Source organism: Balaenoptera physalus (assembly GCF_965194825.1).
Source record: "Balaenoptera physalus genome assembly, chromosome: 20".
Classification (NCBI taxonomy): domain Eukaryota; kingdom Metazoa; phylum Chordata; class Mammalia; order Artiodactyla; family Balaenopteridae; genus Balaenoptera; species Balaenoptera physalus.
In genome coordinates, this window is record NC_138901.1 from 52,543,070 (window position 1) to 52,559,916 (window position 16,847).

General features: G+C 45.8%; 1 protein-coding gene across 13 annotated transcripts in view; it reads left to right on the plus strand.

Annotated features, from left to right (window-relative positions):
* The window catches only part of RAP1GAP2 (RAP1 GTPase activating protein 2), a 216,363-nt gene that overhangs the window by 169,911 nt on the left and 29,605 nt on the right, over positions 1-16,847 (plus strand). For all 13 annotated transcript variants that reach the window (XM_082443470.1, XM_082443476.1, XM_082443475.1 and 10 more), the window contains 6 exons: positions 2,049-2,127; positions 2,643-2,696; positions 5,392-5,475; positions 10,610-10,710; positions 12,836-12,965; positions 15,196-15,351. In XM_082443470.1, the coding sequence (XP_082299596.1) occupies positions 2,049-2,127; positions 2,643-2,696; positions 5,392-5,475; positions 10,610-10,710; positions 12,836-12,965; positions 15,196-15,351 (604 nt within the window). The remainder of the gene's footprint in view (positions 1-2,048; positions 2,128-2,642; positions 2,697-5,391; positions 5,476-10,609; positions 10,711-12,835; positions 12,966-15,195; positions 15,352-16,847) is intronic.

Here is a 16,847-nt window from a genome sequence, read left to right on the forward strand (position 1 = left end):
ACAAAAGAGAAAAAAATACATTCTTTTTCAAGCTCAGATGGAACATGAAAAAAAAAGTCCATGTATCAAGTCAGCAAATTTCAAATAATTAATATCATGTAGGGTATGTTTCCTGAATATGCAAAAATTAAACTAGAAATCAACAATGAAAATACTGAAAGATAAAACTCATATATTTGGAAAGTTAAAAAAATAAAGAAAACCCTTTTAAATAACTCAGGTGCTGAAGGGGAAATCGCAAAAAACTGACAAAATATTTAGAACTAAGTGACAATGAAAATACTACCTACCAATGTGTGGGATGCAGTTAAAGTGGTACTTAGGGAGAGATGTATAGTTTTAAATGCATTTGTAAAAAAGAAGAAAGATTCAATGTGTAAGCATGCAGGTCAGGATGTTAGAAAAAGAATAGTAGAAAAACAAAACCCAAAGAAAATAGAAGGAAAGAAATAAAAAAGGCAAGAATAAGCTAGTGAAAAAAAAAAAAAAAAGAATAAGCTAGTGAAGTAGAAAGCAAAAATAAAAAAAGAATAGAGATAATAGACAAAACCAAAAGCTATCTCTTTGAAAAGATTAATAAACTAAACCCCCAGCAAGGGCTGACTAAGGAAAACAGAGAAAAGATAGAAACAGATACTATTTCCACAATGAAGGAAGGGACAGGACTACAAATAGAAATGAAGTCTTAAGAGAAAACCAAAAACAATTTTATATCAATGCATTTGATGGATAATTTTATAGAAAAAAAACAAATTACCAGAAGTGACTCAATAAGGAGTAGAAAACCTAAACATTCACCATTAAAGAACTGAATTGGGGCACTTCCCTGGTGGTGCAATGGTTAAGAATCCACCTGCCAATGCAGGGCACACGGGTTCGAGCCCTGGTCCAGGAAGATCTCACATGCCGCGGAGCAACTAAGCCCGTGCGCCACAACTACTGAGCCCACGCACCTAGAGCCTGTGCTCTGCAACAAGTGAAGCCACCGCAATGAGAAGCCCGCGCACTGCAACAAAGGGTGCCCCCCCGCCCCCTGCTCGCCACAGCTAGAGAAAGACTGCGCAGCAATGAAGACCCAAAGCAGCCAAAAAAAAAACAAAAAGAACTGAATTGATAGCCACAGGTATCCTCCCAAAGAAGAACAGCAGGCCCAGAGATTTGTCTGTGAAATCTCACACAAATTTTAGGAAACCTTTAAGGGACAGAAAATTCCTATGGTATGCAAACTATTTCAAAGGATGAGATGCTCACCAGCCATTTTACAAGGCTGGAGTAACACCTTGATATCAAAACCTGACAAGGGAAGTACAAGAAAATAAAATAGGCCAGTGTTGCTATTGAACATAGATATGAAACTCTAAATAAAATATCAATAAATTCAGCAGGATATGAAAAAAATAATACATCATAAGCAAGAGGAGTTTTACCCGTGGATTGAAAATATAGCTCAACAGAAATGTAATCCACCAGGTTAACAGATTAAAAACCATATGATTATCTCAGCAGATGCAGAAAAGCATTCGGTAGAATTCAACACTTTCAAAATGTGCTGAATGGATCAGGGGAACAGGCTAAATTTAGCCTTATGGTGAATCCCTTTATAAAGCAACTTTCATCCCATTTATATTTTACGTAAATCCAGATTTTCAAATATTAGTTTTCCTTTTCATAAAGGTTTAATTGCATGTCAGACCCAAATATGTCCAGAAGCTCTGCCCAGTTCTTCTGGAGAACACAAAAAACCCACAAAGAAACAAAAAAGTAATGTCGAACTTGAAGGTAGCTATTTACATTTCCCGTATTTCAGTTGCAGTCAGCTGTACCAGGCAGGTTCTTTGAGTATCCATTTCCCATGGGGTCCCTAAGTAGGATTCCATTTTCCAATTTGAGTGCAGTATCCAATGCCAGGGTTGGGCGGAATGAGGCAGGTCTGACCCAGGGTGACATGAAGCAGGTACCTGCCTTGTGGCCTGGCGTGACCTCAGCCACCTTCCTCATTGACTCCATTTCTGTGGACACCCCTTTCTCATCCTCATCCACGTGTGCAGGTCCAAAGTGAAGACAGTACATGAGCGGATCCCCTTGGCCGGACTGAGCAAGTTGCCCAGCGTCCCTCAGATTGCAAAGGTAAAAGCTGACACTGAGAGGAGGTGGCTTCCTCTTTTAGGCCAGGTCTGGCCTCTGGGGTGGGGGCGGAGGCTCTTCCTGGGTGGGCTCTGCCCTTGGGGAGGGGAAGGCCATTGTCCTCTTGGGCCCTTGACTGCATGGATGCAGTCGGGGGGAGCGGTTGGCGGATGCCCCCCTTTCCTCTACACCTTGCCCATCTCATCCTCGCTGCTGAGGCTGATCAGGGAACAGGATAATCCGTGGTCTCTGCCCCCAAGTTCACAGCTAGTTCAGGAGACAAGAGAAATGGAGAGACAGGGCTGGAGAATAGAGGAGGAGGGAGGGGAGGGGGCAGCTGGGGAGACTTCACAGCAGAGGACAGTTGGGTTGAGGGATGACCGGGCTATTGATCTGACCCCAGGCCCCCTGACCCCCGCAGGTCTTGGCCTCATGCTCTTTTTCTTTGTGGGCAGAGGAGCGCAGGTGCCCTCCATGGACGTGGCCCCTGAGCTGTGTGTTTCTCTCTCCCTGCTTAGGCTTTCTGTGACGACGCAGTGGGGCTGAAATTCAACCCTGTCCTGTACCCCAAGGTGAGGACCTTCCCCCCCTCCCCTTGCTCAGGGCTCTGCCATTTGGCACGGATTTGCACGCCTGTGGCTCTGTGGGAAGTTATCTGCATCTTGGGGGGTTTCGCGGGGTCTCCATGATAAACCTCCACGTCCCCCCCTCTCCCTGCCCACCCCTTCACAAACTGATCTGCTGGAAACCCGTCCTCAGCCATGCCTGGGTCCCCAGCCCGCTAGAGTTGGTCCCCAGCTGTGTGGAGGTGGCAGACAGGTAGCAATGTTGCAGCTTCTTAGTCTGGTCGTACCTGCCTGAGGCCAGTGCTGAGCTGGGGATTCTACCTCTAGCTGGGGGGCTGCTGCAGACCTGGTCAGCCATCAGGAAGGGGGCGAGGGGGGCAGAAGGCAGAACCCCACTAAGAAATAAAAGGCCAGACCTCGGCTCCCTGTTGCCAACGTTACTACAGGTCTGAGGCCTTACAAGCCTCGGCCGGCCCCTAGTTAATAAACTTGGCTGGTTCTCTGTTAACAGTTTCCTTAGGCTTGGCCTGATCTTGACCCCAGTTCTAATGTCGGGGTGTGGGTGGGGAGAGGAGCGATAATAACGAAACAAACTCCCAAGCCCGCTCAAGAGCAATTATGCTGTGAGAGGACTTAATCACCCACGGACAGTGAATTGCTTTAAATAGGCCATAGGAAGAGACCCAGGGCACTGGCTGCTGCTTTGCGAGCCCGCAGGGCCTGGGGAGAGGCCGTGGAAGCAGGGCAGTGCTTCCGGACATCCACCGTGGGCCGGCTGGGGCTCGCTGGGGCAGGCTGGCACTGATTCAGTCCATTCCGAGTCCCAGTTCTGACAGCCAGGAACCAGGAGGTGAGACGTTTGATGAGGGAAGAGGGGTCCTGTCCCGGCTGGGATACCCAGAACCCCCTGGAATGAAGCCTCATATCTTCACAATTGGGCTTGACACACTATTCGTCCCCATGCGGGGGCTGAGCTAATGGCAGGGTCCTCTCCTGCACAGAGAATGTTCCAGAGCCCTTCTCTCAGACACCTCTTTTACCCCCCGAGCATCTGTAGGCGCTTCCCAGTAAGATGCTGTGCTCCGTGGAATATTTTCTATCATTCAGACTGCCCTCCCCTTTATAATTACAGCTGAATTAGTGAGGTTTAACCCAACATCAGAACCCCATCATAAAGCCCTAACTTAACTACAAGTTTGGCAATTTTTGTTGTCAAATCACAGCCACTGAGAGAACCCGATGACTCTCATTTTTGCATAGTTTTCTCTATAGCTTGGAAAGCCTCCGGCTCTGGTAATAATGGGAGAGCAGCTGTATTTTCATGTTTTCTAGATTGGAAGGACTGCTTCGTCCGGCTGGGATGTTAATCTGGCTGAGATGTGTGTGTGTTTTTACAATTCACAGAGTTTAGAATGTTCCTTGGAAGGTGTCCATGACCGGATGCCTCTTCCCGGGCAGGGCAACTGCTCCAAGCCTTTGACTCATCCCAGGCGGGAGTGGGGGGCGCCCTTTGGGGTCGGGCAGCACTGTTCTTCCAGGGGGAGCTGAGAAGTGTCCATTTCCTTAGGCAGCTGAGAGCCACACAGAGATATGTTGGGGGTGACAACCTGACATGGGCCACATACTCTGGCCAACAAGTCATGCCTGGTTTGTTCTTCCTGTAGCAAAACGTGTGGTCGAATCCCTCCTTTTTATTGCAGAGACCATCCCAATAGTCCCCAAGTCTTGTCTTTCCTAACAAGCTGGTCCAACTCTGATCTTTCTGGAGGGTTTACATAGATGATGGTGATAATAGCTGCTGTGTGCTCAGCACTTCATGTGCTTGATCTCCCTGAATCTCCACAGCCACACGTCTCCATTGAACAGGTGAGAAGGGACTTCCCTGGTGGTCCAGTGGTTAAGACTCCGTGCTTCCAATGCAGGGGGCACAGGTTCGATCCCTGGTCGGGGAATAAGATCCCGCATGCTGCGCAGCATGGCAAAAAAAATAAAAAATAAAATAATAATAATAATAAAAATAAAGAAACAGATGAGGAAACTGAGGCCCCGGGAAGTTAAGTGGCTCACTCAAAGCTGCACAGGTGAAAGCAGTGGATTCAAAATGAGAGCTTAGTGTTTCTGACCAACTCTTTGAAGCAAAATAGAAAATTAGATGGAACCAGTGGTCAGGGTTTTTTTGTTTGTTTTTTCTTTGCTTATTGAATTAGCGTATGTTCCTCCTTAGAGACCTCTTATTTTATGGATAAAGGGGACTGAAGTCTGGGCAGGAGCCGTGCCTTACTCAGAATCACACTGCTGCTTAGAGGTGGAATTGGAGCTAGTATCATCCTCGCTGACTGGTTTTGGGGTCCCGGCTGCACTTTTTACTCCCCAGATAAAACACTGGGGTAAAGTCAGTTGCCCGTGTCCTGCTGGACTGCCTGTGTGTCCAGGCCTTGACTGGCATATCTGGAGGGAAATGGAAAGGGTGATCCAGAGGTTTGGTCACCACTGGGGGAAGTCCAGGGGCTGGGAACAGCTGAGACCTTTGGAGTTGCATCTTGACCGTGTACTTTGGACTTCACCCTTTCTCCTCCTCCATGTGTGGATGTTTCACATCAGGGGGGCATGTTCGCCACCAAAATGGGTGCTTCCCCTTCCGCTTGCCTCCTCATTTTGCCTCCAAGGTAATAATCTGATTTCTTCTTCCCACATTTTCCAGGCCTCCCAAATGATCGTGTCCTACGATGAGCATGACGTCAACAACACATTCAAATTTGGGGTCATTTATCAAAAAGCCAGGCAGGTAAGCATCACGAATCCATACTGGTCACTAGATCCTGTGGGTTCTCCCTGGGGACTTTTGTTTTCCCATCCCCCAAGCACAGGAGCCCTGCATTAGGTTCTTAAATACTCTGAACACAGTGACCACATTTCATATATGAATTAGACTGCAGGTGGTAGAATCTTCAAGGTGGGCTGCTGCTCTCAAAAAGGCCTACAGATCCCTTAAATGGTAATGTAGCTTTTCACGCAGTGAATTCTAATCCTTCCTGGCTCCCTCCGCTTATATTTAACAATGAGCTGTTTGTCACAAGAAAAGTCAGATTGGGTGGAGGGAATGGATGAGCACAGGCTGCTTTCTCCTTGCCCACCACTCTCCTGGCTGGGAATTAGCTTTTGCTCCCCAGACTTGAGTAGTGTCCTGGCATCAGCTGTATGCTCTCTGCCCAGCTCTGTGTTCACTGATGTCACGCTGGTAGCTTGAAATCAGCCACGATGGAAGTATTCACACCATGGAAATGGGCAAACACCAGGGCTTCTGTTTCTTGTCTTTGGAGAGCAGGTTGTTAAAAATGTTACCGGTACACAGCGCTTGTCCTCCTCTATCTCTTGTAGCGCTTACGTGCTGCTTTGGCGTCAGTTGACCAGAATGGTGTTTCTCAAAGTGCGTTCCGTGAGACACTAGTCCAGTGAGGTACTCTGTGAACAGTTGAGTTCCAGGGGGGTGGGTGTGGTCAGTTGTGTGGGAACAACTTTAAAGGTTCTAAGAACCCCCAGAGTAGAGAACTCTTTATACCTTTGTTGAACTGTGTTTCCCATACGTATTTGACCACAAACTTCCTATCCTCCTACCATGAACTTTTATTAGCATCCTGAGAAGTGGTCTGCTGAACACACCAGTATTTCCTCATCTGGGTTGTATGGAAGAAGGTTCCACACCTATTTCATCTTTGTATCATCCAAGAGCCTAGCATGGGGTGTTTATATAAATACACTCAATTTTTTGTTATGTGAATGAATGAATGAATGAATAAAAGTTTTGACCCTGTGAGTGGTAGGTCGATAATATCTTTCAATATTATCTGTGTCATCTTTTTTGCGTGACAGTGTCTTTCTCAACTGGATGATAGCTGACTTCCTTGTCTGAAGATATTAGACCACAAGAGGCATGTGTTGGCTTAAAAACACTCTAATTAATGAAGGCTTGTGGAGCTGAAAGACCAACACAGATAAATCTTATAATTTAAGGGAATTATTCAAGTAGGCACTCTAATTATTTTCACATACTGCATTTTTATTTTGTACAGCTCTGATAATACAGTCCCACTAATTAAAGCTCTTTGCTTGTGAAATTTACCAAAGCAGATCTCATAAGGTGATTACAGTCCAATATTCCAGCAGAGTTATAATTACTGAACATTAACCATCCACCTCTGAGAAGGAGGCTGAAGGAGTCTGTATGTTGTTTATGTACCTGACACCGCTGAGGCAAGGTGGGGTCGCCCAGGCAGATAAAAGTCTTTTCTTAAAATATTTGGATTGTTGTTTTGCAAACCTACATTGGGGGGATTAATATGAACATTTGTTGTGTGAAAGCCCTATGCTGGTCTTAGGATATAAATAAGCCCCATCTAACTCTCTGTTTGTCAGGGACTTTGCTAAGCCTGTGGAGGATACAGTAATGACTAAGAACATCTCTCCTGAGTCCATGGTCAAGTTCAAGGCCAGTATAAAAATAAAGACAGTAATACCAGGCTGGGTGTAAATCCTAGAGAGAGGTGCACACCCCAGAGCATAAGCTGGATTGTTTTCTCAGGAGAAGATGTGTGTTGCTTGGAAGCAACTATTCTCCCAAACCCTAGCTTCATGACCTGGGGCATACAGCATGCTGGACTAGAGTTGGGATGCCTTCATGGCATGTGACAGATCAGGCATCGGGAAACCTTTTCTGTAAAGGGCCAGATAGTAAATATTTTAGACCTCACGGGCCATACTGTTTGTGTTGCAACTATTCAACCCTGCCTTTGAAGTTCAAAAGCAGCCATAGACAATACTAAATGAATTGGCCTGGCCATGTTCCAATAAAACTTTATTTATAAAAATAAGCAGTGGGCCCAACTTGGCCCCCAGGCCATAGTTTGCTGACCCCTGCTAGAAAGCAGTGTTTTCCAAATTTTAGACGTTCACAAACCACATCCAAGATCATGTCATTCTACCCTTACATTTTTTTATTGCACCTATACCACTAACTACTTACTTTTCTTTAAAGTTTTCTTTCACCTTAAATTCAATTTTTAAAGGATATTTTATATCACTACTCTTACTGGGAAATTAGTATCACTTGCATGAAATGAAGGTAATTCTAAAAAGAAATACTGTAATAAAACAAGATAAAGTTATTGAAATCTAGCTAGATTCTGTTTCTTATTGAAGGCTTAGAACCTGAGGTCGGTTCTTTTTTCTTATAAAGCAGGCATTAAGGAGATGTTAAAGAATCACCTGTTGGAGGCTTCCTTCTTAAAGGGATTGCACAGACTGGAGTGTCTTTGTGTCATCTTCAGCTATTCATTGCCATCTATGGGTGTTTGCAGAGCCTTCAGCTGTTTGCAGGGCCTGCCACTGTGGGCAGAACCTTTTGATCAGGCAGGGCCACTCAGTGTTTTAAGCCTGTCACGATTGCAGAGCTTGCTACTGTTTTCAGCTTTGCTTTCTATTTTTAAAAAAATGGTGAAACTTTTAATTTTTTGATATTTGTAAATTTACATGCTGTTGTATTAATAAGAAATAATACAGAGAGATCTTGTGTACCCTTTATGCAGTTTCCCCCAAAGGTAATGTCTTATAAAATGATAACACAGTATCACAGCTGGGATACTGATGGTGATAAAATCTACAGACCTTATTCAGATTTCCCCAATTTTACACATACTCATTTGTGGCGTGTCTGTGAATTATATTCCATTGTATGGATATATCACATTTTGTTTATCCATTTGTTAGTCATCGTATATAATTTTATCACACATGTAGGTTCCACAGTCAAGATACGGAAGAGCTCCACCAACACTAGGATCCTGGTGTGGCTCATGCTTTTATAACCATGCTAACCTCCCTCCTGCCTCCACGCTCCCTTCCCCGGCTCCAGTCCCTAACCCCTGGCAACCGCTGATCTGTTCTCCAATTTCTAGAACTTTGTCATTTCAAAAATGTTGTATAAAAGGAATCATACAATATATAACCTTTGGGGATTGGCTTTTCTCCACTCAGCAAGATTCATCCAAGTTTCTGAGTGTATCGATGGTTCGTTCCTTTTCATTGCTGAGTAGTGTTCCATGGTATACCTAGATGTACCACAGTCTGTGTAACCATTCACCTATTGAGGGATAGACATCTGGATTGTCTCCAGTTTGGGGCTGTTATGAATAAAGCCACTGTGAACATTTATATACAGGTTTTTTATGTGAGCAGAAGTTTTCATTTCTCTGGGATAAATATTTAGGAGTACCATTGCCTGGTTGTATGGTGATTATATGTTTAGTTTTGTAAGAAACTGCCAAGCTGTTTTCCAGCGTGGTTGTTCCATTTTACATTCCTACCAGCAATGTGTGAGTGATCCATTTTCTCTACATCCTTGCCACCATTTGATGTGGTTACTATTTTTCATTTTAGCTATTCTGATAGATGTGTAATGAGATCTCATTATGGTTTTAATTTGCATTTCTCTAACAGCTAATGACATTGAACATCTTTTCTAATTGAACATCCTATTTGCCATTTGTATATCCTCTTGAGTGAAATGACTGTTCATGTCTTTTGACCATTTTCTAATTGGATTTTTTTTTACTGTTGAATTTAAAATTTTTAAATAACAGCTTTATTGAGGTATAACTGACCTACCATACAATTCACAATTGCCTGTGATTTATATCTCAATAAAGTGTACAATTTAGTGGTTTGTAGTATGTTCACAGAATTGTGCAACTATCACCACTAACTTCAGAAAATTTTCACCACCCCTAAAAGAAACTCCATTCCCATGAGCAGTCACTCCCATCATCCTCATACTCTATAATTCCTGTCAGCCACAAATCTATTTCTGTCTCTATGGATTTGCCTGTTCTGGACATTTCATATAAATGGAATCATAATATATGGCCTTCAATGTCTAGTTCTTTTACTTAGCATAATGTTTTCAAGGTTCATTCATGTTGTGCAATGAATCAGAACTTTATTCTTTTTTATGGATGAATTATATTCCATTGTATGGATATATCACATTTTGTTTATCCATTTGTTAGTTAATGGACATTTTGATTGTTTCTACTTTGGGGCTATTATGAATAATGCTATTACTAATATTCGTGTACAAGTTTTTTTGTATGGACTTTTGTTTTCATTTCTCTTGAGTATATTCTTAGGAGTAGAATTGCTGGATCATATGGTAACTCTATGCTTAGTTTTTTGAGGAACTGCCAGGTTATTTTCCAAAGAGATGGCACCATTTTACATTCCCACCAGCAACGTACGTGGGTTTTGATTTTTCCACATCCTCACTGACACATCTTATTGTCTTTCTTTTTGATTATGGTGTGAGTGGTATCTCATTGTGTGTTTTTTTTTTGTCTGTTTGTTTGTTTTTGGCTGCACCTTGTGGCAAACCGTATCTTAGTTCCCCAACCAGGGATCAAACCCGTGCCCCCTGCATTGGAAGCGTGGAGTCCTAACCACTAGACTGCCAGGGAAGTCCCTCATTGTGGTTTTGATTACTGTTGCATTTTCAGAGTTCTTTATGTATTTTAGATACTAGTCCTTTGTCAGAAGTCCAACTATTAATTTTTCATTTTTGGATCGGTTTTCGGTATCAAGTCTAAGAATTCTTTGCTTCAGCTTTGCCTTTTTTTTTTTTTTTTTAAACTGAGCAGTAGCTTTTGTTCAAATAGAAAGTCCTCCTTAACCAGCCCCCCAAATCCAGCTCTGCTGAGTGAGCCTCTATTAGTCCTTCCTCCCGTGGATGACAGAGCCACTGGATGGCAAATGAGGGGGATGGGGAAAGGAAGAAAGGGACCAGGTATCTGGACAATCACATTCCTTCTCTTGGCGGCAATGAGAAGGCTTATTTTTCTGAACTCCTGCCCCTGATCCTGTTTCTCTTTCAGACCCTGGAGGAAGAGCTGTTTGGGAACAGTGAGGAGAGCCCAGCTTTCAAGGAGTTCTTAGATCTGCTGGGAGACACCATCACGCTGCAGGACTTCAAAGGGTGGGTTTTAGCCAAGTGATGGCTCTGCCCCTATTGATGAGGCCCTAGAGGAAGGGTGAGGGCTGACTGCAGAGTTTCAGGGGTTGGCATGTGAGAGTTAACAACATGCACAAGGAACATGGGATCACTTTTCAGCAAATGATCAGCATTCATTGATTGCATCTCGAAGGAATCGCTGGTACAGGGGATAATCCTGAATGGCAGATGGTCTGAAAGGCATTGACTTTTGCCCTTAGGATGCATGATGAAATCGTTCCACCTGAGATTTGCCTTCCTAATTACAGTTGGCTCAGACTGAGAGTAAAATGAATCCACCTTCCCTTCCAGGTGAGCAGGTCACTCACCTGCTAGGCATTCCGGAAAGAGGACCCTGTGTAGTTTTGGGGGAAATGACCCATTTTAGATAAGACACAAAAAGAATGGTTAATTAAGAGTTGGTGCAAATACCGTAATCCCTCTGGCAGGAATCTATGCAACGGTGTATGGTTCTCTAAGCGGACAGAAAGAATATTGGGGCTATTTCTTGGAAAGCTCTGGCCTTTGATGTTCCTTGACAAAGGCAACACTTGGGGAAGGCCTTCGGACCTGGCCAGCCTGTTCTCTGTCTGCTTTGTGGCTGGCACACGGCTGAGCCCTCAGAATTTCCCACCTCAGCAGCCGCATTAACAGGATGTCCTAACGTGTGAACGCACTAGCTCTGTGTCTGGCACGGGGTAGGTGCTTGATTATCACTTATTTCCTCTGCTCCCTTCTCTCCTCCTCTTCCTTCTCCTTTTTCTTTTCTCCTCTTCCTCCCCCTTCAAGGTCATCACTGCTGTCTGGAGCCAGTCACACGTGGGTCAAAATCCCATCTCTGCCACTAATTAGCTCTATGACTTTGAACAAGTGACTTAACCTCTGCAAGCCTCAGTTTCCTTGTCTGTAAAAAGGGAGATAAAGATAGTACTGACCCCACAAGCTTGCTGGAGAAATGAGATAGATAATGCACGTGGAGCACTTAGGCCAGTGCCACGCAGAGTAAGCACTGGTCGTCATTGTTATTGTTCTTATTATACCACCTTCCACTGGCTCTGAGATGCCATCCTTATAAGATATATCCTGATTTCAGAGAGGTTAAAATGGGAAAAAATGTTCCATCTTGCAACTGATGAAATGAAGTATATTAAAACCAGGAAGGACCCCAGAGGTCATGTAATCCTATCCCTTTATTTTCAAGAGAAAGGAAACTGAGGCCTGGAGAGATTAAGTAATATGCCCAAGGTCATGTGCTGACTTAGTGGCAGAAGCTGGTCTAGAACCTGAATGCACCTAACTCCTGGCCACATGTGTTTTCCGCCATGTGGGGCTGAGCACATTTCTGGCTTAGTATTACAGTCCTTGGGGTTGGGGGGACCTGATGTTCAGGATCTGTTTTACTTCATTTTCTTAAAGGAACATGTATCCCACTCTCCTTGCTGAAGAAGATGAGCCACGGCTAGCAGCCATGTTTCTATAAAGGAAGAAGGGGCAGCTCTGAGAAGCCCACCCAGTTCCTTAGTATTTTTTTTTTCCTGCCTGCAAGGAGGTAGCCAGAGAAGGGACCTCCTTGGATACCTCCCAGCTGGGTGCTGCTGTGGTGGGGTCTCCATATCTGGGGCTGGCTGGGTAGAAGTCAAGCATCTGTCCCCTCTTCTCGCTGACTCCGGATACTCCTGTGGGGCTCACCACCATCCAATAGGATGGACGGCTGCCCTGGCTCTGGGCTGAGGACCCGGACACAGCCTTGCAGAGAGCAAAGGCTTATGCCCAGCCTTGGGGGCACTAGCAGCTGGGATGGCATTTGTCTGGGGTTGTGGATGGACGGACGACCTCTCTTCCCATGGTGTGGAGGGGACACAGCCAAGGCTTGGAATGGAGGTTCTGCCTTTGTCTTTTAAATGGTAATTTACGGTTAGAAGCCAGGGCTCATCTGCTTAGAAGATGAGCCTTATCTGCTTTCCCAGCATCACAGTCTCTCTGCCCTCAACTCTTCCACATCCTCTCATTCTCCTGCCCCCATGTCCTTAGGGAAGGTTGTACCAAGTTACCCACTTCCCTTCTCTCTCTTTCTCTCTCTTCCCCTGGCACTTTCCCGTTTCCCTGACAGTTTCCGAGGAGGCCTGGATGTGACCCATGGACAGACGGGGGTGGAATCAGTGTACACGATATTCCGGGACAGGGAGATCATGTTTCACGTCTCCACAAAGCTGCCGTTTACCGAGGGAGACACCCAGCAGGTAACCGGGTTCAGGATGGCTTCGGGAGCCTGGGGCGTGTGAGGTGAAAGCCTGCGTCTGGTCTGGTCTCCCTGGAGAACCGAGGCCGCCTTCCCCATTTTCATAATCAAGAAGCCCGTCTGTTCAACTTTGTTCCTCTTATCAAAACCTGAACTACTGTGTTATTCCACCAAGGCCGCAGGTCAGCAGCCTGTGGGGGAGGCGGGACAGGGCTCCTGGTTATCCCACTGTGACTGATGGGGTAACAGTGGTTAAAAGACTGTTTCCCAGGTGATCAGGGGCAGAGCTGTGAGCAGAGCCAAGGTGCCCTGATCGTGTAGGCTGGTGATAAAGAGTACATGACGGGGTCTGCAGGTGGCGGCTTGAAGCCAGCTCTGCCACTGAGGGGTATGAGACTCTGGGCAAGCTGGTAATCTTGTGTCCTCATTTGCCTCATCTGTAAAATGGGGATAACACCACGTACATTAGAGGGCTGTGGTGGGGATCACGGAAGGTTCTGACTGTGGGGCTCAGTACGATGCCTGGCTTGTGGCAGGCTTCCTACCTCATGACTGTTCTGTCCAGGCCACTCTTCCTGGCCCAGAGACGTCAAGCCGGTTATTGCATGTGACACCCCCGCACCCCTCTCCAGCTTGTCTAGTCATATAGCCTTACCTCTTAGGACACCTGCTGTGGGCAGGAATCCAGCCTTTTCCTTGACTGGAGAACCCTGGATGAGACCTCTGCTTCCAGTGTATTCCTCCTTTCCCTCTCATTTGCTGCTTCTGACAGCTGCATGTCCCCGGGGAGGACCTGGCTTTTTTTTCTCATTGAGCCCTGAAACCAGCAACTGGTCCCTGGCTGTGGTCCCATTTGCCCCGTCCCACTCTTTGTACCATTTCAGTCTCCAGGAAGATAAGGAAGGAAGCTAGGCCTTTCACCAAACTCGGACCCATTTGTTTCTGAGCAGGGAACCCAGGAGGGAGCACAGATGTAATATTGTAAACATAGTGCCTGTCTTCTTAGGAAAAAAGGAAATTGGCAAAGGAGACTTCAGTTTGGCTCTAAAATAACTACTGAATGTTCCAGAAACAAATAGGAGCAGGATTCCTTTTGTACCCAAAGTAGGTTTTCTCTCAGTGTTTTACCTTCAGCTCTGTTCCCTCACAGCCTCCCTCACCCACTGCCCCAGCCTAAGACTGAGGGCTGTTCTCTGCCTGGCTTGTTCTCAGTGTCACCTGTTAAGTGGGATGTGCACAGAGCTTGGCTCTCAGCAAGGACTGAGTACATGTTAATTTCTCTTCCTAAGAAATGGGATGATGTGTGTGCCCTAAGTGAGACAATTTGTAAAAGTGCCCAGCACGGGGCTTAGTATACAGCAGGTGCTCAGTAAGTGAGAAACTCAGTGGGAAACAGAGCTTGCGTGCAGTAGGTGTTTAATAAAGGAACAAAGTGTAGGTAAGCACCTAGCCTGGATTTGGTATACAAGAGGGCCTTAACATTTGAAATCTTGCGTGGCAACAGCCCAGTATGGTTCCTGGCACACAGTAGGTGCTTGGGGATTGAGATCACCTGTGACAGCACCTGGCAGAGCTTGGGATGCTGAATCAGGGTTGTATTTCTCTCTCTCCCATGACCTCCACCAAGCCAGGTTGCCCCTATTTCTCTGAGCATGGTTCTTCTCCCTTCTGGTGTAGGATGATCTGCCCCCTCCTTCCTGCTCATCCACATTTCCATCAAGAGCTCCCTTCTCTCCCAATCTCCTCTTCCAGAAAGCCCTCTCAGATTGCTACCAGGCCTCTGATTTTGCCCTCTTCTCTGCCCCCATAGTGTCAGGCACTTTGTGGGTAGCGGCTGATTTAGCATTTGCTGGCTGGTGGCTTTGTTAGTGTTCTCAGGTGGCTCCACCTGTGTTTGTGTCTCTCCCAGATCAATTACAAGCTCTCCCAGGGCAAAACCCGGCCTCACTTTTTAACTAGTCTCCGCGAGTCCTGAGTCAGGGCTACGTCTATGTGCTGTAGAGCTCAGTAAGAAGCTTGCCAGCCTCTTCCTGACAACGTAGGCATTTTCCTCATTTTTTTCCTTTTTAGTGGCTTCTAGAGATTGAAAGAAAAAGCTCCTTGGAGAGAGAGGTCTCAGCGTTCCGGGGTTTATGCATAATGATAGAATAATGAGGAATTTCCTATATAGACCTATTCTGTTTTCAGGATGTTCCTAACTGGCTTATAACAATGGAACACTTTTTGATTAGCTCCAGAGAAAGAGACACATTGGGAATGACATTGTGGCCATCATCTTCCAAGAAGAAAACACACCGTTTGTCCCAGATATGATTGCCTCCAACTTCTTACATGCCTACATTGTCGTGCAGGCTGAGAACCTGGGCACGGAGACCCCATCCTACAAGGTAAGGAGAAAGTCCCGTCGGAGGAGGTGCTGGGCCCAGGCACCTCACCACACTTCATGGAATCAGCGATATCGAGCAACACCGGGGCTCAGTGGCTCCTCAGACCATCCTCCAAAATGTGATAGATGTCCCACGAGTTCTCGGGTTTCTGGGGTTTGCGAGCTAGATTCTTGGAGAGCACCTTCTGAGGTCACCTCATCCATCTTGCTGCCTTCAGGTTCACAGCCTCTAACTCAAGGGTTGAGAAGCACCCCATGTCCCTATGTGGAATCTGGTAATGCCATTTGCTAGAGCGAGGCAGAGCCAGAGGAGAGCAGAAAAGAGAAAGTGGAGAGGACTGTCAGGAAAGGGGAGAGGAAGAAGGTGGTAACAAACAAAGGGAAGAAAGGAAAGGGAGAGATGTTCATGGTGAGAAGGGTGGAGAGCAGGGTAGACCCTGGCCACTGGGTGGTGGGCCCCTCTGGTTTAGCCATTCTGGGCAAATGATCTTAATTTGAAGACTCCCAGGGAGGTGGGGTTGTGAGCATCTGGGTCTAAACCTCCTGACCCATTAGTGGGCTTTCACATTGGCTCAGAATCTTCACGGATGTAGATGAGCCTCAGCTGCCCTCACCCTGTCCCCTCCTGATGGCTGTGTCGCCAACCCTCTCCTTTGCTTCTCCATGAGGAACAATTCCAGCCTCTTGGGTAACAGTTTCTCTGTATCACAGGGGTGTTGGGGGGCATGGGACCCAAGGGTGATAGACTGAGGCAGGGTTTTTAAAGTGGATGTTAGATAGTTTTTGTTATGTATTCCTTGTAAATAAGTGCAAAATGTGGAGTTCCCATGCTTCTTTGTGTTTTCTGGGGAGAGAAGCCATAGCTCAAACTCTCAGAGAACTCCCTGTTCCCCACAGTGTTAGGAACCACGCTTGTAAAGGAGAGGGAAAAGGAGCCTGGAAGAGGAAACCATGGGCCTGAAATGTTTCCTATATAATAACTTAGGCCAGTGCTGGTCCCTGGGGTTCATGAGGCCATACCACTTCATAGCCATCTTTACAGAATATCAATTTTGCTTGAATATTTTGGGAAAGAAAAATGATGTTATATAATTGTTATATCAGCACACACCCAGGTGTATGAAGTGCAAAATTCACATCAGCTTTAAAGCCAAATAGGAGGCTTCCAAAACAAACAAAAAACCCCCACTCTCTCTTGTGGAGGACAGCTGATTCCTTTATATGCCCACGTTCATCCTCCTCTGTCACTGAGCAGTTTTAGCTGAAAAGTTGGAGAAGCCATGGTTTGGGTGTTTTCCTTCAAGGCTTTCACCAACGGGGACATTCATTTCAGACAACTGGTTGATTAATTTGTTGGTGGAAGCAAGTGTCCTCATTCAGTGCCTACTGTGTGGGCACTTGGAAGTGACATAAAGAACCAGCTTCAGGGAAGGGACAGAAGAGGCTGTGAGTGCGGTTCAGCCACTGGGTCACTCAGACAGCCACCTGGTTCTTTTA